The 23090-nt window shown below is 39.7% G+C and overlaps 1 protein-coding gene across 2 annotated transcripts in view; it reads right to left on the bottom strand.

Annotated features, from left to right (window-relative positions):
- DTNBP1 (dystrobrevin binding protein 1) overlaps window positions 1-10087 on the bottom strand; it is a 71075-nt gene extending 60988 nt beyond the window's left edge. For both annotated transcript variants that reach the window (XM_027654204.1, XM_027654207.1), the window contains exons 1-5: window positions 9986-10087; window positions 6667-6714; window positions 3566-3616; window positions 2654-2714; window positions 457-589 (exon numbers count right to left, since the gene is read on the bottom strand). In XM_027654204.1, coding sequence (XP_027510005.1) covers window positions 457-589; window positions 2654-2714; window positions 3566-3616; window positions 6667-6714; window positions 9986-10041 — 349 coding nt within the window. In that variant the 5' untranslated portion in view covers window positions 10042-10087. The remainder of the gene's footprint in view (window positions 1-456; window positions 590-2653; window positions 2715-3565; window positions 3617-6666; window positions 6715-9985) is intronic.
- Window positions 10088-23090: the final 13003 nt, after the last annotated feature.

The raw sequence follows: 23090 nt of genomic DNA, 5'->3' as shown, positions 1-23090 counted from the left end.
GGTTTCTGCCTTGAAAGTGTCCCTAGCCAGGTAAATTTCTCCCCTGTCCCACCCAAATGATGAGTTAAAACATTATTATATAAAATGATATAGACTCAATCACAGAGAAGCAACTTATATACGAGTGTTCACACTACTCACAAATCTTAAAAATTTCATAAGACTTCAAGAATAGTATTTTTCTGCTGTTCATACAAGATGTGCAGTTATCACAATTTCATTTTCCAAATAACAACACATACAAAATTTTAACTGCTGAGAGAGCAACCACTACAACTGCTGATCTTTAAAAAAAACCCCAAAAATCTCCAACAGTATAAGAACTACTGTTTTACAATAGAAAGGATGTATTTGGAAAACAAAATTAAATCTTATAATCACAACATTCACAACACCTGAACTTCAGTCTAATCCTCTGTACTGACTTGAATGCTTATTATATCTATAAAACCTTACCTAGGCTTGCTGTGAGGCATTCCAGATCTGCTAAAAACCCAGGTATTTGTTGGAGCTGATCCTGTAGTTCCAGCAGACTGTTCCTTTTCTTCTCCCAGTGTGCAGAAAGCATCACAACTTCACTATCGACCAGCTGAAACAAACAGGTATTTAATTTACTTGCAAATTTATGTATTTATGAGCATCTTGGCTTATTTTTAGAATTAATGCATCTTCATTTTATTATATAATAGTATAATGTACTTATATGGGTCATATTCTATGAAAAACAACAAGATCAAGAGATCTTACATAACAAATGTTTCCTTTATATATAATTGAGATGATTCAATTATCGTTTTCCTGCTCTTAACTCCATTATCCATCCTTCCTCTTGCACACGACTGCAGCTTGTGCCTGTATCTGCATTCTGAATTCCTCAGTTTTTATAGTATTTAGTTGCAGAAACTGAAAAAATCTAAGCAATGAGCAAACAAGTGCTCAGATTTATAATTCTACCCACTTCAGACTGATTCTATTAAAAGAATAACTTCTCCCATTTCCAAATTCCTCTAGCTACCTATCCCTGTCAAAAAGACATCCTGTTTTACTAGAAAAGTTTTGAAAACTTATTCCAAAGCCCAGCAAGTAATGGAACACCTCAGAATACCAACATCCTTATTGAAATAAAGCCAAGTCTATTTTTGAGAATGAGGTAGGATTTATATCAGTTAAACAGTAAAGTAAACAAAAAAAAACCCCAAACAAGCCACCATGAGATGGGGTCAAACACCAGACAAACATTTCAGCCCAGAGATAACAATGCAGCTTAAACTACAATCGTCTAAAAGCAGTACCTTTAGAACAATTTTGTACGTGGAATTGGTAGTTAACATCAACCATTTCACATGGTAAGACTGTTAAGACTGTAGGTTGCAATTAAAGCTTAAAATTGTCACTTTCCTTTCTCTATTCAACATTTATAAATAAGGCAGCAGAGCAGTTTATCTGCTATTGGCCAGTACAAGAAATGGCATACTGGACAAGTGGATCTTCAGGTGTTATACAGTACAGTCAACCTTGTGTGTTTACACAATTTTTATTTTATTTTCTACTTTATATAAAAAGAAACAAACAAAACCCCATGAGCAACATATATATATATATATGATTGTCCCAAAAGCGAATATTTGAATTTCATTGCAAATTTCAGTCTTTTTGGAAGTTTTTCATTCTCATTTTCCCAAGCAGCTGTAACATGTGAGATTAAGGTTATATTGGTTTAGTACATATGAAACCTCACATCGTTTTCAGAACTACAATTTTTAAAGCAAAACTATAGCAAGCAGCAAGTATTATAAAATTGTGATCAAGTCATTTAAGAGATCTACAAAAGATCCTCGTGAGCAGTAAACCATGCAAAACTGACAGAGAGAACTTCATCTCCAATAACTGGAAGTTTTCACTGGAACTTGTGGAAAAGGTGGGCCATACTATTAGGCAAGAGAAAGAACACAAGATATCTTCCTTATTACTGTAAATACACAGTGAGTTATTTTTCCATCGGACAAAGATACACAGAAGTCTCGTAAATAAAACAGAAGAGCCAGGGAGGTTGCACCCAGCCAAAGTGAAGGTTTCAGCCAGGACAGAGAACCCTACAGCTCAGTCCTGCTCAGACTATACTGTCTGCCCCTTAAACATGGCTCAAAATGGAAAGTCTGGTGCAGAGTAATGCATTGGTAACACTTACTGGAAGTTTCCTTTCCCTTATTCCACAAATAAACCGCACAACTTGTCATTTTGCTTGCAAGGCAGGAACACTGAACAAAATTAGGAGAAAGCAGACACTTCCCTAATCTTTTCAGTCAGACAATCAAATCTTGCCATTTCTTGTCCGCCAGGAGTGGGCAGCAAACATTATCAGTGCAGTAGCCCTACCCTGATAGTAACCATCAACATGTCTCAACCTCAAATATATTCTATACTTTCCCAGTCCCCCCACTGCTTTTAAAGAGCTATAGCAGTAACATGCAACATCATTTTTGCAACTGTTTACATTGCATCGCATTATTTCATGTTTGCATTACACTCCTGTTTCCATTACTGTGTGAGTGAACAAGGCTGCATGGGTGCTTACCTGGTACCAAAAATTTTAGTTTAAAATTATTTACACATTTTAAAAGATTTCAAGTATGGCATTGTTATTTTTTCTCACCTCTCCAGCTTTTGCACAATCTTTGGCTCCTTTGTGAAGGGCAGCCCATGCATCTTCATATCTGAAGAGAAAATAAATTACTATTCTTACTGTGCTCCCCTTACAGAGGAAGATTTTATAGATATTACTGTGCTTATATTTACAAGCACTACCAGAAATTGCAGCTTAAAAAGCTGTACAATTCTTTTCAGTATTTACTGTTCTACTGAGACAAATATACAGTAAGAAATAATATCTTTTAAAGAAAAAGTGATTCATGTTTTTTAACCTGCTAGCTTACATTAAAAGTGAAATGGACCCAGCAATATCAGGACTATACACTGCCTTAAGCATTACTTGGAACACAATTTCATTAAGAAAACGAAAAAAACCACAAACAATATTGTAATCACACACGCACCGCCCCCCCCCCCCCCCCCCAAAAAGAAAGAGAATAGATTTTTTAAGATATAAAGAAAACTTATAATGCAGATAGCTTCTGTTATTCAGAAAAGATGTGATTAAATACATATGGAACACACTGTCTTTTCAAGGCAATGACAGGCATATTGTCTCTACTGTTACAGAGGGAAATTATATCAAATACATCTAAGTTAGGAAACATCAAATCGAAACCACAGACTAGGACTCAGTGCTGGTCTCCTTCATATCTGTGCATTAGAACATGAACTAAAGTCATCTCTCAAACGTGGCTTTTCCTCCAGAACCTCTGTTGCATTAGCACGACAGCACTTGAGTACGGGGCAAGCTTTAAACATAATTGTCATTTGGTAACCACTCTCACACTCCTAACTGCAGAATATTCAAAAACCTATTACCAACACTTTGGTTTTCTTCTAATTATCTTAATCTAATGAAGTTATTTCTGAAACTATAGGAAGCAGACACTAAGAAAGAACAGGAAGGTCATACCTGCTGAGTAATTCCAGTCCAGCAGAAAACTCTGGCAAACACTGAATAGTTCTATAAAACAAATTGTAAATATACAAAATTTTTAAAGAATAGAAGTCTATTATAAAAAATGAGTGCACACACACCTGCACTTGACAGAGGCTGAGCAGAAATGTTCCCTACTGTTCAGTTTCACAAGCATTTTGCCAACTCTGGTTTAAGATTCATTACATAGTGGATCTTACAAGAATATTTCAAAGCTAGGATTGCTTTTTTTTCTTTTGTTATTTTATGACAGCCCATTCTTTCTTCTTTTTGACTATGTCCATTGAAAACAATTTTTATGAAATAATTTCTTAGTACTGTAAGGAAAGAGACAAGAAGGACATTGTTTTAACTTAAAACGAGGCACAGAAACATCCTGAAAATAGGACTACTACACAAGTTCTTTATGCCCCTCAATAGAGATGTTGCACTTAATATATTCTGCATCAAAAAGAAACACTAAGCTAAAGAATCTTTGCCAATTTAATGCTCTAATGATTTCATATTGGATGGGTACATTTCCATTAGTAACAACTTGAAATATAGAGAAAACTTATTATAACAGAATCACATAACCAATTAGGTTGCAAAAGACCTCTGAGATCATAAAGTCCAATCTATGACCTAACAGCACCTTGTCAACTAGACCACAGCACTGAGCGCCATGTCCAGTCTTTCTTTAAACACCTGCAGAGACGGTGAGTCCACCACCTCCCTGGGCAGCCCATTCCAGTAATTAATCACCCTTTCTATGAAGAAATTCCTTCTCATGTCCAAACCTTCCCTAGTGCAACTTAAGAGTATGCCCTCTCATCCTGTTGCTAGTTTCCTGGGAGAAGAGGCTGATCCCACCTGGCTACAACCTCCTTTTAGGGAGTTGTGGAGAGTGATAAGGTCCCCTCTGAGCCTCCCTTTTTTCTAGGCTAAACAACTCCAGCTCCCTCAGCTGCTCTTCCTCAGACTTGTGCTCCAGACCATTCACCAGCTTCATTGCCATTCTCTGGACTTATTCCAGCACCTCAACATCCCTCCTGAATTGAGGAGTCCATCTAAGTTATAAGTTACAGAAAATTACCAATGTGCAGCATTTTAAGGGATGTGAAGATTTTGATATCATCCAAGATTTGTCTCCTGGAAGATGACCAGAATAAACTGTTTTGCACTGTCATCCACACAATTTGAATGGAAAAACACCACAAATGAAACCCTTTTTCCTTAAGCCAAGGGAAAAGTGGCAGAATCAGTGAGGTGGAAAGGGACCTCAGGTAGTTTCTATTGCAACCTCCTGTTAAAACCAGGACCAGCTAGGAACTCAGAGCAACTTCCTCAGGTCTTTGTTCAGTTGCAACTTGAAAACCTCTGAGGACAGAAATTTCACAGGCTCACATTCAGCCTGTTGTCTGTCAAGGCCCCCAGGGTCTTTTCAGCAAACCTACTGCCCAGCTGGTCTGTCAGCCCCAGTCTGTATTGTGGAGTATACTACCTTTCCAGTGAAACACTGGATTTGTACCTCTTAAATTTCATGAAGTACCTCTTGGGATATACATTCTTACGGCCTTTTATGGATTGAGTTCACCCAATTTATCTTCATTCACTACTTTATTTCACTAAGCACAAGGGACTGAAGCAATAAAGGCATTAAATACCTCAACAACATCTACATTTGCTGTCACTCATTCCATTCATCAACAATCCCATGTTTTCTTTGTTCAGCCTTTTATTATCAATGCAGGGCTAGCAGCTCTTCTTCTTGTCCTTGATATCTCTTGTAAATATCAATTTCAGGTGAGCTCTGGCTTTCCTAAGTCTATTCCAGCATGCCAAAGAGGTTATGAAGAGGCATCAAGAAGTTATCCCGACACCCTCCAGAACACTTCTTGAATGCATACTGATGTGTTGTCCTTTCAGCAGGTGGAAGCTAAAGGCCCTTATAAGAATGGGGTTTTAATGACACAGAGAATTCCTCAAGTTGTTTAGAGAACACATCATTCTCTCCCTGATCAGATGGTCAGTGAAAAACTCCCACTGCGACACCGCCCTTACTGGTCTCTTCTCTGCTCCTCACCCATATGCCCTCAAGGTAAGCTGAGTCAAGGTAAGCTCTGTTTGTCCCAGAACTTTACTAGCAAAGCTGAAGTCACCCTGGAATTCCCCTGTTTCTGACGATTCAATTGGTTCACCCAGTATTTTCTCAAAGTGATGGATATTTACAGTACATTAGAAGAACCAAAATATTATGGACTGGAAACATGCAGAGAAGGTAGTTGCCTAAAATAGTTTCATTCAAGCCTTTACCCATTCTTAGTTTAGTCCCTGTGCCTTGTCAATACAGCCAGTCTTCTCTTAAAAAGACTTTATATCCAAAACATCAAGATTCAGAACTTAAGACAGTTTATTTCAGATGCTTTATTTTTAATGCTGGGCTTGTTTTTAAATTAATTTGTGTCTACATACTGTGTTTTAGTAAGAAGATACTTTAAAAAAGCATATCTGAGCTTATCTGAAGAAGCAACACTCACAGACATAAAGTAGTCTTTCCTTACAGCTTATACAGGTTGAAAGAATGAGCAATGTACTAAAATGCAGGCGATTAAAAAACAAACAACAAAACAAACAAAACCACAAACCACCACAAATCTCAAAACTTCTTGAAACAGATAATTGAAGTAATTCATCACCAATATATTTTCCACAATAAAAAGGCTCCTATTTCTGTTTTACAGTTAAAACCCCCCCTAAATTATAATTTTAATACATTAAATTCACAAAGATTGTAATCAATTACATTTCAGTGTAGTACAACCTGAAGCTTCCATTTAGTACTACAATAACACTGAATATTCGTTTAATTTAAATGATCAACAGCCATCAGAAATTATTTAGGCCTATCAATGAATGTTCTATGGAGCAAAGCATTTGCTCAATAGTAGAGCTAAGCTTTTCTGTTGTCAGAACAGTATTTTGTAAAATTACATGCAAATGTTCTTGTAACTGGCTCATATATATGAGCCATTTCAAATTTTTCTTTAACAAGAGCATCCTAGATCAATGCTATACATTAAGACATTCTGAAGTACCTCTGCCTTTTTTTTGCATCTCTTGATTTGTCGCCCAAAGTCTTCAACCTATAAATCAAAACACAGAATCATCAGACATTTCCAAAACCAAAACCAGAGAATAAACTGTTGGAGCACATAACGTGTTAATTCCAGTTTATTACAGTCATTTTCTTTCAGTTTATTTCACAAATAAATTCATATGATGGTCTCCACAAAATTAAGTGAAATTTCATTTATTTCCACCAACAGTGCTTCTAAATTATGAGAATCTCCAGCAGCATCACCACAGTGCCTTGCTACTGAGCATATCTGAGGCTTGTTTCACCCACGCTCAATTTCAAACTGACCGGTACCCTGTTCTTAAAAAGCACAAAAACCCCTAAACCAACCAAACAACCAAAATCCCAACCAACAACAAACAATTCCCCTTCCCCCTCTCCACACCCCGCCAACTCTTTCCACTCCTTCCTCTTTTTCAGTCAACCTGTATATGATAAAGTTGACAAAGTAGAGTGAGAACCAAAACCTCTGGCTATTCTCTGATCACCAAGATGATGGCTGTCCACAGTCTCTACTAGGCCCTTTGGAGTCACAGCTGTCCAGGACAGTAAGAGTTAGGAAGAAATATAGGACACAGACATGAGCAAGATGGAAATGAGTTTTGAGTACCAAAGATATCCTCCAGACATGACAGAGATATGTAATCCTGAGTGACCCAGGGATTGAGAAACAACCTAATATACAGATATTTGGGCTGCTTCAAGGGTGAGTCAAATCACTCCCGCACTGTTAACCACCACCAAGTTTCCAGAAACTCAAAGAAACTTCAAAATTTACAGCAAAATAGGCAGTTGACAATTTGAGAAAAGACATGTTAAGGCATGCCTCCACTCCCTGTTAGAGAGCTGCTTATAATAGCCAAGCCAAGTAGAAACAACCACAGCACACTGAGGAAGAACATCTCTGTCCTCCTCCTCTGTCATATTCCCCAGTATGCACCCCAACCTGGAACAGCAGCACTCCTCTGCATATAGGGATAGAAGGAAATGCTGGGTTACCACTATCAGTTCTCATACTAGAATATCTGCCAGGCAGTTGGAAGTAAAGGTTAAAGGATTTATCACTAGACTGCAAAGTACTGACTTCCTTTCAGCAGCGTTCCCTGTACAAAGTGTAAGGCAGTGTGAGCCACATCACTCAAGCTGGCAGAAGCACAATTACTGCCTGAGCCCAGACGAACGCAGCTCACTGTTCCATTTTGGTTGTTTTTCTTCCTCCTGCAAAAGATTGCTAACAGCTAAATGGGTCAAAATTTAGATACCTTGCTCACGGGATACACAGAAGTAGACAGTAAACACAGCTGAGCAGGGCAAGAGGGCACAGAAATGGCTAATAACTTTAAACTTCAGTAACTCCATTTCTTTGTTCACAGAGATGGCTAGTAACTCTAAACTGCTCACTTTAGACCACACATCCCAGATTTAATCTTTTCCAGCCATACATAAACAATTCCTTTGGAAGTGGTACTATTTTGTTAGAAGCCCTGAAAAGCTTCCCCCTCGTGACGCTTCAAGAAATCCAACTGTTCCAGTTTGAAAGCACTCAGGCATAGTTAAGAAGTTGGCAACAACTTTACACCAGAAATACTTTCTAATACTTTCTTTGGGTTTTGACAATTTTAAGGTCAAGTCTTAACAGCTCAAAATGACTTCTCTTATCACTCCGGTGGGGTACAGAATGGGCTAACCTAGAACACTAAGGCGTTGAGGTTGCATTGTCCAGGAAGGGAAAGGGGGTAAAACAGGACAAACTGTGTTCTGGCCTCTGTGGGGACACTAAAGAAAAAAAAAAAAGCCTCAGTGGCTCTGAGATACAGGTCTCCAATTGCAAAAGAGATTACACAACAGATGAAAATACCACTTAGACATGGGACTCTGGAATAAGGGCACATTAATGGAGCTGCCAAAACACAAAGATGGAAATGATGAAATCGGGGACTGTTCTCAAAACAGAACACTGCAACACAAGTAAGAAGGCAAATTAGAGACTACATGGAAACATACTGACTCAACTGCTGCAATACATGGAAATACAGAATTAAATGATCATTGGATACAGCATGTTATGATCTTTCTGTTGTCCACTTTCATTATGTGAAAAGCACCCTTTTCAAAGGAACCTTACACTGTACTAAGGTATCAACCCCTCTGAGAAGGTAAAAATAACAGCAAAACAGAAAGACAGACAGCAATAAAGTAATGCCATGCCATTGTCTGTATTCTTAAGACATTTTAATATTCTATTAGCATCAGGTAAGAGGAGAGATAACATGTAAGCAATTTATCTGGTTGATTTGAAGCCTATTCTATCAATTTCTCTTGACCATCATATACTGGTGTAAATATGTCACCATAAAGTATATAAGTTTCTGGAGTATACAGACATTCACCACTATATGAAAATATTTACCATAGGGGTATCATAAGGCAGCCGTTAAGTTGCCAAAGATCACACAGTTTTTAAAAGCAATTGATTACAACACCATATTCTCCTGTGACTCATTACGAGCCAGCAGTTCTGCAGCACAGACATGACCTTGATCTCACTGACTTCCAGTAACACTCATTTGGGCCACCTGCTTGTAACTAAAAATAACATCGACACAGGGCCTATCTAAATAAACCTTGCGAGGCAACGTAGGAGGAATATCTTTCTACTTTTTAACACAAGCGAGGGGCTGCTCCATGCACTTATCCTGCGCTTCTTTCCCCCCAAGTGACAGTAACTCATCCTCCAAGGAAAGACAAGCTTCCCCATACGCCGAGCGGCGCGCAGTGATGCTCTTTAAACAATTACGATGATCCATAAAACCCTGAAGGTCAGTCACTTCATGAAAAATTCAAGCGCGTTAATTGACTCCAGCCACATCTCCTCTCAGAACAGTAGGCTCTGTCTGTCTCTCTCTCCTTCCCCTGACCGCAGCTGCCTCCCGAGCACAGAGGCACCTCCTCCCCTCCTGTCCCCACCGCAGCTGCAGGGCTCGCCAGCCCGCCATCAGCCGCTCAACACAGGCGGGAACACGGCCCGCAATGAGACCCTGGAGCCGCGTTTCCAGCCCGTCCCCGCACCGCAGAGGGTACCCCGGCTGACAGACCAGCCCAGGCCGAGGGTCCCGCCTGCGCAATCTCCTCCTCTTCCTCCCTCCCTGGGCCAGTCCCCGCCTCCCCCGACCCCCGGTCACCTGCTTCCCCCTCCCCGCCCGGCTGCGGGACGCGGGTCCCTCTCCCGTTTCCCCCCCTCCAGCCCCGCGGTGCTGGGGGCCGAGGGCGATACTCACCCGGCGGTGAGGTCCTGCTGGACGCTCAGCAGCCGCTCCCGCAGCGTCTCCAGCATCGTCCCGGCCTTCCCCGGCTGCGGAGGCCAGCGCCGGGAGGGAGGGGCGCGGGCGGGGCTCGGCTCCGAGTCCGCCTCCTCTCCAGGCCGCCCCCTCTCTTCCGCCTTTTCCGACTTCGTGTGTTTCCTCGCGAAGTTGCGAGCGGGGTTGGTTATTGCTGAGGAGAGCTGAGCCCCTTGTTCTGCGTCCCCCGTTGTGCGAGGGGGTTTGACCTTGAGAAGCGTATGGATCCCTGAAGTTGCAGCTTTCTGGAGGTTTTTTTTTAAAGACCGCAGCCAAGTCCCTTGACAGGTTGGGACCTTGACCTGAATGATTTTGACATCAGCTATAGCAGCGTAGGAGTGAACTCCTTAGAGCTACGAAGTTGATCCGGGGACTGGAGCATCTCTCTTACGAGGAACAGCTGAGGGAGCAGGGCCTGTTCAGCCTCGAGACAACTGAGAGGGGACCTCATCAATATCTATAAGTGTCTGAAGGGAGGGTGTCAAGGGGATGGAGCCAGGCTCTTTTTGGTGATGCCAAGTGATAGGACAAGTGGCAATGGACAGAAACTGATGCACAGGATGTTCCATCTGAATATGAGGAAGAACTTCTTTACTGTACAGGTGACAGTGCACTGGAACCGATTGTCCAGAGAGGCAGTCCTCACTTGGGATATTCAAGAAACATCTGGATGCAATCCTGTGCCATGTGCTCTAGGATGACCCTGTTCGAGCAGGGAGCTTGGACCAGACAACCCACTGTGGTACCTTCCAACCTGACCCATTCTGTGATTCTGTGAACTCAGGGAATTGGGCTTTGCAATCAAATCTTAAAAGTATGGAAAGCGAAACCACTCCCTGTGGTTGCCGGGTTCTTGGGGTAAGGGATAGATGACAACCTTTCAAAATCCTTGCAAAGCAGGTAGTTGACTTATTTGTCTATGTGGCCCACCACTGTTTTCATTGGAGGCTGCTGGACTTGTATGGGTACTAATGATTCCTAATGAACTAAAAAAAAAAAAAAAAAAAAAAAAAAAGACTATTCTTACAAATAGTAAATAATGCAGTGAAAAGTTTTAATTAAGCTTCTAGGTACAATCTGTTCCAATCATAACTGTCATAAGTCAGTCAGGAAATCTTTAAACAGTTCTAAGGGGAATCAGTCCTTTTCAGAACAATTGGCCAGTCTTTCTGGATGGCTGTATTTTACAGTCACAGTAGCAGGAAGACAGTCTCACACCTTGTGCGTTTTCAGTTCATATCTGAGGAATATGGACTAAGGATTTAGATGGATCTGGGAAATCTTAGACTTACATTTAATTGAGACTTCAATTTTTACAAAAAGCAGCTGAGATTTTAAAGTCGAAGCATTTTATTTGTTAACCAATTCAATTTTGGTTGAAAGTTCAAAAAAAAAGTCGAGCACTGAAATAATTTGTAACAAAGAGAATGTATGCAGAGGGTGTCTCTTGGGTGTGTCACTTAATACTGCAGAACTATACTCAAGAGTGTTTGAGGTACATTCAGTAAACTGCAAAACTGATACCATAATCCCAGCACAACTTGTGTGCTTTTAGAAGAGCATGGGAGCTATAGGTTGCTTCTGATGTGGTTTAAAAACCCAGCATTGCTCTGTGGCCTTAATGCAAGTTAAAAGCTAAATTCCTGCTAAAAGAATAATAATGATTGGGGTTGATTCTTCCAAGAATTGAAACTGATGTGGCTCACTTTGTCTTGATGTCAGAAAGACAATTTTCATGGCAGACTGCATATGAAGTTCTGTAAAAGGATGTATGACATTTAGACCATATTTTTCTCTTGCTTATCTAACAACAATATCTGAAAAGACTTCTCACTTCCCTGGATTGTTGGCACTCCAAACTAGGAGGGGAAGGCCTCGAATCAAGTTTTTTTCTGCTGTATTCATAGGAATACATTACAAATGCTGACAGAAGCTGTGCAATCTGGCCTTAGGTAATATATATGTTATGGGAATTAAAGTTTTCAGAAAATAAGGCAGCTGTTTTGTAACCTTAAATTTTTGCCCTTTCTTTGAGAAGTCATATGACTTTCTCCTGTGTTACATATTTTCAATTTTCTTATGAATGGTTCTTGTCAGTGCTGGCTCTAATAATTCCTAGAGAATAAACACTCTTATTTTGGCTTTTGCGGTTAAAAAGAAACTACTCAAAGACTGCTGTGTTTGAATTTCATTTCCATCTCTGTGTAGAATTTGGGAAAAGAAATGTGTTGAGATAGTATTAACAGTCACAGTAATTCTAGAAATACCAGAGTGGAAGAGACTTCTAAAAGCACATGCTGTGCTTTAGGGGCATTATAAATACATGATGTAGAGTTTTGTTTAACTGGTTCTTAGCAATGTGAAATTAAGGAGATTCTCCAAGCTGCTTAAGTTATCAGTTCGCATGTTTAGCTTGATCTTCTCTTTTTGTTTCTGGAGTAAGCCCAGTTTCTTTTTTTCCTTGTAGTCATTTTCCAAACTTCTTACTTCTTATACTTGTTGTTCTGATCTAGACATTCTCCAGTTTGTCCAGAAAATGCAGAGCCATAGCATTTCCATCACTGAAGCTGAATTACATGGCTTCCTTTTGAGCCCTACACAAGTTATGTGTTTATACTAATTAATTAATATTCATGTACGACAGCAATTAATTTAACAAACAGGACTGAGACAGTGTAGTGGTTTGAATCTTGTTTTCCCCCAGAGGCTAAGAAAAGTGGTAACCCCCAAGGGGTGGAAACCCCTGGAAGTTTTGAAGTTCTGTCCAATGGGCACTCCTGCAAAGAATGTAAACATATCACAAGCACCGGAAGAGTTGTAGTTTGGGTTGTAGGAGAAGTGGCCATGTTGTAGGAGCCACAAGGAGAGGGCAGGAGCCCTCTAGGGGGAGGCCTCTGCCCCCCCCAGCCCCAGTTGGGGACTGCAGAGACTTGGAACAGTGTTAGACTGGACTAAGTGTCTGTAGTTATGCTGGGAGATGTTTTTCTCTCCATCGTGGGCAGGAGTAGCGGCAGACACAGCGTCCGGAGACTCTGGCTAAGAGCCAGGACAGATAAGAACTGAACCGGAGAAGCAGCAGAAGCTATCAGCAGAGCTACAGAGTTTTTGGGGTAAGAACTGTACCAAACCCCCCAAAAACCCTTAGAAACCCCTCTTGGAAAGGAGGGACATGGACTCCTACTAAGGAGAGGAGCCTTGGAGTGCTACAACACTTGCAGAGAGGAGCTAGAAGCTCAGTCGTCCTGAGAGCTGAGCCAGGACGGTGTGGGAGGTTGGCCTTGGGGGCCCTCCCTTGCTGCAAGCTACGAAGAAGCTCGCAGCCTGAGACAGGGCACAGAGGCCCTGCAAGGAGCTTGAATCTCCTGGAGATACCAGACCGTCACAAAGACCCCCCCCTGCGTCTCGTGATATGACCGTGGTGGAACGACCTCTGTCTGGGGTGACATAGCCCACAGAGGAAGACCCCTTTGCCTGCGTCAAGGGGGCCGAGGGAGCTTGGATACCTCCCTCGTGAGTGTTGGCAGAAATCCAGCCACAGCTGCTGCATGCATGGGATGAGGAGACCTGCTGCCTTAGAAGAGACTCCTGCTTTTGAGACTGGAAGGGGTCTGTTCTTCTTCCCTCCTGGACTTTTATTTGGAGGGGAGAAGAGATCTGATCCATTGTAAATACTTATGTCATGGTAGAGATAGTTGTGATCGTGTGTATAATGTGTTATAGTATTTATTTGTACAGTCATTGTAATATATTCCCTTTCCCCCATTCTGAGTCTGGTTGTATTTTGTCTGGAAAAACCCATCTCACATTGGGTTGAGATGTGGGAGGGGGAATGGAGCTAGGGAATTGGATTTTGGGGCTATCTCAAACCATGACAGACAGGAACAGATCCTTCAGGTATTAATTCAACAGAGTGACATGTAAAATTCTGCCAGGGGCTTTGGTCAAGTTTTCTAGAGATAAAATTAATGCAGAATACCTTTTTAATATCAATGACCTGTTCTGCTCATTTAGTAATTAAGTAGTTCACAGCTGGTTATTTGATATTAATTATGACCTGAATTTGAGTCAGGACTTCCTAGTTTATTCTTCTGCTTCTCTGACACTAGCACACACAAAATCTTGTGCAAGTGTTCTGTAAGTGGCTATACTGGTCTCTGCAACAAATGCACAAACATTCTGTGCTTTGCACATCTGCAAAGAACAGTGATATCAGTCGTAGTGATCAATATTTAAAGCAAAAAGCACAGAAATGTACTTGACTGCATAACCCTAGTGGCAAATGAAGATTTCTTTTCTAGATCAGAACCCCTTAAAAGCATGTTAGGCTACATTTCTGAAACAGCTTAAGCTGACCCAGGTCATCCCTTGTCCTTACTTTGCATGATTCCACCTTTTCCTAGGCTTTAGTGACCTGTAATTAGATTGACTTTACATTAAGACTGCTCTGAGAGAGTAATACTGCAAAGAGGCCAGGCTCATCCCCTTTTAGCTCTTCAGTGAAAGACGGTTTTAAATACTTTCCCATTCTGATGATCTGATGTGAAATGTAGTTTGTTTAGGTATCTGTTTTGTGTCTTGATTTTTGCTTAAGAGTGCAATATGACATTCTCAAACAGACTAGAAATAGTAACCAAAACTCTCAGCCCTTCAGAATTTCTCAGGTTTATGGAAGCAATTTTGTCCACTTCTCCTCAGGGCTCTTGCTGGTAAGAAACTGTTTTGGCCTTCGTATAATTTTGGAATGCTTGAAGTAGAGGTGCTATATCAGACCTCCTTTAACTTGGAAGATAAACCAAAGTCCAGTGAAACAGATTTCTGTGCTCATTAAATGTTTTACTCTCATTCTTGCTCCAGATTTCAGTTTCTTTCAAAATAATGCAAGTGGTGGAAAAATACACATGATAGCCATTCAGTTAAAGCAGGCAGCAAAACTCTCGGATTTTCTGTGTCAGAAACAAGAAACTGCTTCTTTTTCAGAAATATGTGTCAGGAATTTGAATCCAAGTTTCACTTCCTACATCAAAAGCTCATGACAATGTTTTGCAATTGTAAATGGCTTCAGGTGTCAGGTGAGCACACTGCTGAAGCACCTCTAAAACAAAGCTCAAGCAGAGACTGGAGGCCCAGGTCTAAGCCTAGGAGTGGGTTCCTGGGCCCATAATTAGAAGCTGTGGATGGAAGCCTGAAGTGAGGTTAGAGAGGGCCATTAGATGACCCCAGGTCTCTGACACAGGGCAGGGGAAGTTTACTGAAGTGTTGGTCAATGGTGTTCCCTAGAAACAATTTGTGTCAAAAGATCCAGTACTTGCTTCAGTCTTGTAACATCGTTGTCACACATGCAGTGGGACAGATGGGGAGAACTGAAAATATAGGAGGGATGGCTTATGGTTAAATGATAAGCATGATTTAACAATCTTTATATTTTGGGTGAAAATTTAAGATTTTTATTTTTAATAATATGATTAAAGGTTGACGACTGGGCATTATCACTCTTCGATTCTATATATATCTTGTTTATCTAGCTAGTTCTGTACTGATATAAAACCTTAATGTTGTTAGAAATACCTGAGATAAACTTTAATTCTAGAAATCTGCTACTACCATTTTAATTGATAAAGGCTAAAATGAAAGTGTGCATTAAGGTCTGATTCAGCATTTCTTGAAGGAAATGTATTGCATGCTGAAAATAAAGGTTACTATCTATCAAAGAGTTATAAAAGTTCAGCAGGGTTAGGTGACATAAGTGGAAACTAAATTTAAGCATTACATCATAAGTACTATTTGTCATAGTCTCACTTATCCTGAGGCCCCATTACCATTTCTGGCAGCTTTTAGGAGCTTCCTTTTCCAAATTAACCTTTATAGCTTTGTAATAAGAGTTAATTTGTGCTCTTACCTGTACTAACTCTTGGGAATTTAGTCTCTGCAGCTGACACAAAGCTTTTATGTTATATGAATATAGAATATCATTTTATCTCAATAGAGAAAGTTGGATTTGGGTTGGGGTGTTTTTGGTTTGTTTTGTTTTGTTTTCCTATCAAAATAACAGCTAATAGGAAGGATACCTCAAAAATGAGGACATTATTTAGAACTTTACAGTTTGGATTCTCTCAGTATCTTGAAACTTCTGTGCAATTAAATTCTTCTACATCAGCTTCCTAAAAGAAAGTGAGGATCATAACTCCAGCTACTGAGTGTAGTTCCGAGTGTGTCGATTTTGAGTAAAGGACAAAAACCGCAATGAATCAGCCGGTTCCACTAGAGGGCACGACTGTGTATAGAAAAACGAAATAGAGATGTGCTCGTATGCGTTTCTCTGGAAGTGCATGTATCTTAAATGAGCAAAATATTGCTGATAATGTATTAAGTACAATTCATGGCTTATTTCATCTCAGAAGGACACCTTAAAAACCCTTACTGGTTTGAATGGCATCAAGCTCAGTGCGTGGTGGCCACCTGGTGTTTGAAATGGTCACAGTGTTGCTTTCATAAGCTCCTTTCTGCTACTTAAGCAGGGTGGGGAGATCTGTGTTACACTGTTTCATTTGTAATTTTATGGACAATGTAGATGATCATCAGGAAAAAAACAGGGGCAAGAGGGTCATGTCCCCCCCTCCTGGCAGAATACTAGGTTACACCATTTCCAATGACTCTTACCTTGTTACCTCTGTTTAAATGATCTGAGGAGATGCACTTTTTTAACAACTTGTTCCAAAAGAAGCCATAGGAGTATCCCACGGCCTTACAGAGAGCAGCTGCTGGTACCAGGCAGGATTAGCCTGTTAATTAGAAAACATGCTTGTATAGATTGCATAGCTTGCATAACTAACCTTGATCTCAAGGAAATTAAAAAGATGTATTACATATGGATGAATGCCATACATATTTGGAGTAGTTATGTTGTGTCTGCATCTGCTATTTTTGTTGTACTTGTGTGTAATTTTACTAGAGTAGGCATTATATCACATGATTAGATGTTCCCCTAGGCTATAAAGTGTAATTGGTTGGTTTGAGGAAAAACTCGTGTGTTTCCCATGGCTCTGCAGTGCCAGAATATGCTGCTGTGACTGTAGCTACACTTACAGGGGTGCGGGGGTGTGGGAGAACTTTAGCACAGCCTGTGTCTCGTGAAGGTGTTCCCGAAGGGGCCCTGCCTTCTACTGCCGTGTGCTATGTCTGCACTAGGAGGCTCTACTGAAGTCTCTGTGCTGGTGTAAGAGAAGCACAGAAATGCTGTTTGCAGAGAAGGGACTGCAGACATATAGGAAACTGCTGCGAGTGGGTGGGATGAAGCACAAGGGGCTTTTAGTCAAATAAAATACACACTTCCCCAGTGCTTACTGCTTTGTTTAAGTTCTGCGTTACTTCCAATTTTCTATTAACGTGATCAATTTCTGCTACCCTGGATATCAGGAGCATGGTTTGAGGAAAGTGGAATGGTACCCAGGGTGAGATTCTTGAAGGACAAGCATACTATGTGTCAGTTTTATTGATCAGAGGCAATTAGCTCGGCCAAACCCAATTAGGACACAGTTTTAGTTTTAGGCACACAGACATTAATCACTCATTATCCAAGTGAACTCTAAAGGGAATTACAACAGATTAACAGAATAAAATGGCTGTCCCTTTGCTGTTAATGGAGGAGTTTTCTAGATTTTTATTTGGTAATGTATTGCTGATTTCACTAACTTCCTCTTACATTAAATCTGCTTTTGATTTTTGGATTTTTTTTCCATCAACAAGATCTTAATCGTCTGTCATTCTGGCCTTCCTGGTGACAAATATCACCCCATGAGTGAATTTAATGGATTTTTTTCCTTTTCTTTTTCTTTATTCCCATTAACTCCTCCCCTTGGTTGCTGCTCTTGCTTAAGGCAATTTTTGTTGAAGCCTTCTGGCTGACTGCCTAGCATTTGGCTAATAACTCTGTGCAGTTGTTAACTTTTTACTGTTTCAGCATTTGAAATCAAATTCTATTTCCTCAGTTTATATGGGTCTGCTGTTTACTAGTCCATTATGCATCAAATCTAATCCATTTATGCTGTAAGTAGTCTGGAGACAGAGCTTTTTTTTTTTTTATCTTCATGTATTTTATTTATTGAGCATAATTCAGTTTAAATGAAATGAAAGTCATAATGGTTCTTGTACTTCTGCAGAACTTTATCACAGTACATTTTGTCAGTTTGATTTATTTTATCTGTCTATTTACAGTTGTTGTGACAACCCGGAGTTGCTTTACTAGCTACTGTAAAAGTATCTCATCCTTCTGGAAAGTACTCCATATTTCAAATTACATAGCTTCAGGCTGGACCTGAGAATTGCACAAGTGAGTTTTGATTTAAAGTGTTGTCTGCTGGCTCTCTTTCAGTTTTCTTTTTCTTGTTGGTTTTTTTTTTTTTTTTGGTATGTTTTTCATTTGAAAAGTAGCTATCATTGCTGAATGTCAAGGTCCACTGCATAGACAAATATTGTTCATATGAAAAAGACTGAGAGAGAGAGGTAAAAAGCTAATATTTAGGTGCCTGAAGTTATGGCATGGGCTTTTGAGATCCCTAGAAGTGGGATGTGCCCATTCTGCAACATCTGAAAAGAAAAACATTTCAGCCCCAAATTTAAGATACTGTTTTATCATTCTGACCTGTATCCTGGCACACAAAATGAAAAAACTGGATTGGACCTGTCTGTTGATGGTATACTCCTGTAAGATGTAGTATTTGCTTCTGTAGAAAGTCTTCATGGTATGGATTTTCTAGGATGAGGGTGTGCGGTTACTGTTCTTCAGACTCTGACATGGAGGGGGAGGCATGGGAGGAGCATTAAAGAGCCTTTGGCAAAATATGTGTAGTAAACTGAGAAAATAAATATGTGTAGTAAACTGAGGAAATACATTGCCTTTAGAGATGCATCTGAAACCTTGTTTTTTCCCAGTAGCAGAGATAAACAACATTTGTGGCAGAGTAAGGGAATTAGGTAACACTTGAGAATATTATTTGTGTTCTCCGAAGAGTTCTAAATACTATTCACAGCTAGAAAACTTTCCTAGTATGTATACTTTTCTAAGATAGTCCCTGGAGTGCTGTGTCCAGTTCTGGGCTCTCTAGTACGAGGAAGATATGGACATAGTGGAGAGAGTCCAGTGAAGGGCCAAAGAGATGGTAAAGGAAATAGGGAATCTTTCCAGTGAAAAAAGGCTGGGAGAGCTGGAACTGTTTCACCTAGAGAAGGTAAGGCTCATGGGAGATCTTTTCAAGATTGTATCAGGTATCAAATACCTGAGGGGAAAGTGAAAAGAGGCAGGCTCTTTTCAGTGGTACCCGGTGACAGGACCAGACAACAGGCACAAGCTGAGACACTTTTTCACTGTGAGAGTGACCAAAAACTGGCACAGGTTGCCCGAAGAGGTGTTGAGCTCTCCCTCCTTGGAGATATTCAAGAGCCATCCTTGGTCCTGGCAGCTGGCTCTAGGTGACTCTGCTTGGGCAAAGGGGTTGGGCCAGATGGACTCCAAAGGTACCTGCCAAAATCAACCCTTCTATGATCCACTGATGTCTGTATAATCTTATTTTCTTGGAATAACATATTAAGTTCTCAGCTTATGACCATTTATTGCTTCATTCGTACTTCCTTTTTACTCATACATAAGGCTTTTAGAAATAGCCTGTATACTGAAGACATAGATCTTTAAAACTAGAGATTGCCCTAGATTTTATGTGGAAGACTGAGCTAAAATGGTTCTTGCTGTAATACCTTTACTGTATTGCTTTAATCAGACAGTGCTGTTTTTTTGCTTCCAATTAATCATCAGTCTTTAGGAGTAATTCAGTAATCTGAAATTAGCTCGTTTGATACTGAGAGTTCTGAAAATGCTTTCTGAATATCAGTAAATGAAGATTCAGATACATACAAACATACAAGGTTTTAAATATTCAGCAGTTACTGATGTAATTGTTGTATAACTAGAAATCAGGTCTCATCAAGATTCTCAGCCTTAAATATTTATGTTAGTCCAGAGATTTATTTCATCACAAGATTCCATGCTTTTTTTTTACTATGACAAGCCTAAATATGACTAAGAAAAAAAGAATAATGTAATATATATAATAATTTATGTATGTAGGTATATGTGTGTGCATGTATGAATTAATGTAATGGCGGTAATACTTGAATTTTTGCAGTAGCACAGGAAAATCTTAGATATCTGATTTGTATCAGATTTATTACAGAAAGTTATTTGATTTTAAATAGACCATTCAGTTTCTTCAAATTGTCTGATAGGCTGAAGAACAGACATTGAAAAATGAAAAACAATCTAGCTGTATTTACTAAAATTTAGTGATTTACTGAGTTCATATGAATTGGTTTTACATACATGTATTTATGATGCCTATAGTCCATTCTGTCATTATCAGAATAAGAGTGCATCACCTACTTCCATTCATTCTCTTGTTTGAAAATCCTTTTAACAGCTCTCACTTTACATTTCTTTGTACTATAAAGAACAACTTGATTTTCATTCTATACACAAATGAAACATAGACTCCAGTAAAATGCATCTTATTATAAATAAATCATTACTTACAGAAATATAGACTGAAAAACAGAAATCATTTGTGTTAAAATACATATACATCTTCTCCATAAGAGAATTCATACATTCCTTTATTCAAGGCAAAATCTGCAGTTTTAAAATACCAAAGTAAGTTGTTCTGTGAACAGTGGAACTGATTAAGTTTTTAAAATTATTTTGTCTCCCACATTCCTCAGTCCTTCCCATTCTCAGTGCTCAAGTGCTTCCAGCTCCTTCTCATGTCTTTTGCCAGTTTGGCTGAGAATCTGGCAACATATGCCATTGCTGAAATAAGCGTGTGCCGATTGCTTGTTCATTATATCCATGGTGATTGGCCAACTGGCTGAACTGCAGTTGGTTTTTCCTTAGTGGTAGCACTAATTTTGATCCATCTCTAGCAATGAGTTTTCAGAAGATACATGGGAATTTGCTGTCTTTGAGAGCTGTGTATCTTTCAGAAGTTTGCAGTATAGCTCCTTGTGAGCTTCCTTCTTCACTTCCTTGGAAAAACAGGTTCAAAGTTACTGTCATATAATACTCACATCTCAGAAAAAAAGGATCTCAAAGTTAATAAAATTATCAGAACTATTAAATCTAACTTAAATTACTCAGGGTAACAGAATGTCTTTTAATTTTGTAGTGTCATTAGAGAAATGGGAGAACCACTAGTTTTGGTACCTATTAAAGTTAGTGAGGTTACTTGAGTGCAACTTAATGGAATACTTTACAATTTTAAAATACTATTATGCTGTCTTTTGCAGATCAAGTGAAAGATGAATCTTGCTACAGCAAAGCAAAATGCTTAAACTATAAAATGGCAGCTATATCTCTTCAAGGACCTTTGCAGTTTCATGAGGTTAAAAACATAGGTGGTGGATGGTCAGATCTGCTGATATAAAGGCGAAAGGCAGATCGTCCCATTTTTCTTAACAGAATTCTTTTCGTTAAGGATGCCATTTAGACCTGAAATGTCAAAACAGTACACAAGGCCAGCTTGCATCTAAAATGCCTTTGTGTCCCTAAGGCATGATTATTATTTTCACAGTGCAGCATCTGTGTTAAGTGATTTTGAGGGGCTACATTCCAGACATTGCAGAAGGATTTCTCACTGCCTCAGTGACTTGGAAGTCCAAAGCTCGCAGGCTTCAGACATCTTCCCTGGAGCATGGGAGCCGTCAAACAGAGATTCATCAGCCAGTATAGTCTGACAGGTGAACAAGGTTCCTGCTGAGCAATTTCAGTGAATAGGTGCATTCTTCCATCAATTATATTCTTTCAAATTGGCATTTATCGTTTGAAACATGTATTTCAAGAATTTTTCCAGCCAGCTCTTGCAAACAAGAAAAAGAGTGGAGGTGAATATTAATATTCCTTGGTTTGCTTATTTGTTGTAGTGCCTTCTTTTAAGAAATGAATTTTTCATTTTCTCCTTCTCATGCAGCTTACAGCTTGCTTAATTCCATTTATTATTTGTTAAAGTTATTTGATATAAGAAACAGTATTCATAAATCAACAAAATCACTTTATTGACTATAAACTGTAGCAGTTTTCTGTGGTATACTGAAACAGGAGTCCCTGTTGATAGTAGGAAAATTATACTTTGTCTTACCTAAAGACTGCTTTCATCAAAGCAATCTTGAGTTTAAGGTGCACTAACTATTACAAAAGCTTTTCAGAGACACATTGGAGCTGAAGTAACAGATGCCTGCTGATTTCTGGGATTAAAGAGGTTTAATCATGTGTTTCTGTGGTGAAATAACTGTAGCTAAGGATCAAACTCGTACCCAGCCACTCTCTTACTCCCCACTCCTCAGCAGGACAGAAGTAGAAAATAGGAAGAGCAACAGGCACAGGAAAGTTCATGGGTCAAGATAAAGACAGGAAGATTACTTACCAGTTACTGGTGTGGACAAAATAGACTCAGCTTGGTGAAAATTGATTTAATTTATTGCCAATTAAAATATATTTGGGCATCGAGAAACGAGGATAAATGTTACAACGTCTTTTCTCCCTGGTTTTCCATGCTCACTTTCAGTCCTTTATACCCAACTCCTCTGCCTTGTCCTGGAGGGGCACTGGTAAGGGTGTGTGTGTGCTCACTTTCTTTGACTTTTCTTTTTGGCTGATATATGTGTAGAAGCCCCTCTTGTTATTTCTTGCATCCATTTCCAAGTTCAACTTCATCCACACCTCCCTGACCCCATCCCTACACTACCAAACTGCATCCCTGTGCTCTTCACAGGATATCTGTGCCTACTTCCACTGCCTGTGCATTTCTTTCTTGCCCTTTATTTTGACCAGCAGGTATTGACTCAGCTGTACCAGTTCTTGCCTTCCATACCCAATTTCTTACAACTGGGCTCTTGTGTGCTCTATGGAAAGCATCCTTGTCCCAGAGGGCAGTTCCCCAGGGGGTCCTATTGACTAATAGTCCTTGAACAACTGGAAGTTTACTTTCCTGAAATTCAGGGGCCTGAT

This window comes from Corapipo altera, unplaced genomic scaffold (assembly GCF_003945725.1).
Source record: "Corapipo altera isolate COAL_440 unplaced genomic scaffold, ASM394572v1 60, whole genome shotgun sequence".
Taxonomy (NCBI): Eukaryota; Metazoa; Chordata; class Aves; order Passeriformes; family Pipridae; genus Corapipo; species Corapipo altera.
The sequence above is the reverse complement of the archived record's forward strand: the minus strand, read 5'-3'. Positions and strand labels throughout refer to the sequence as shown.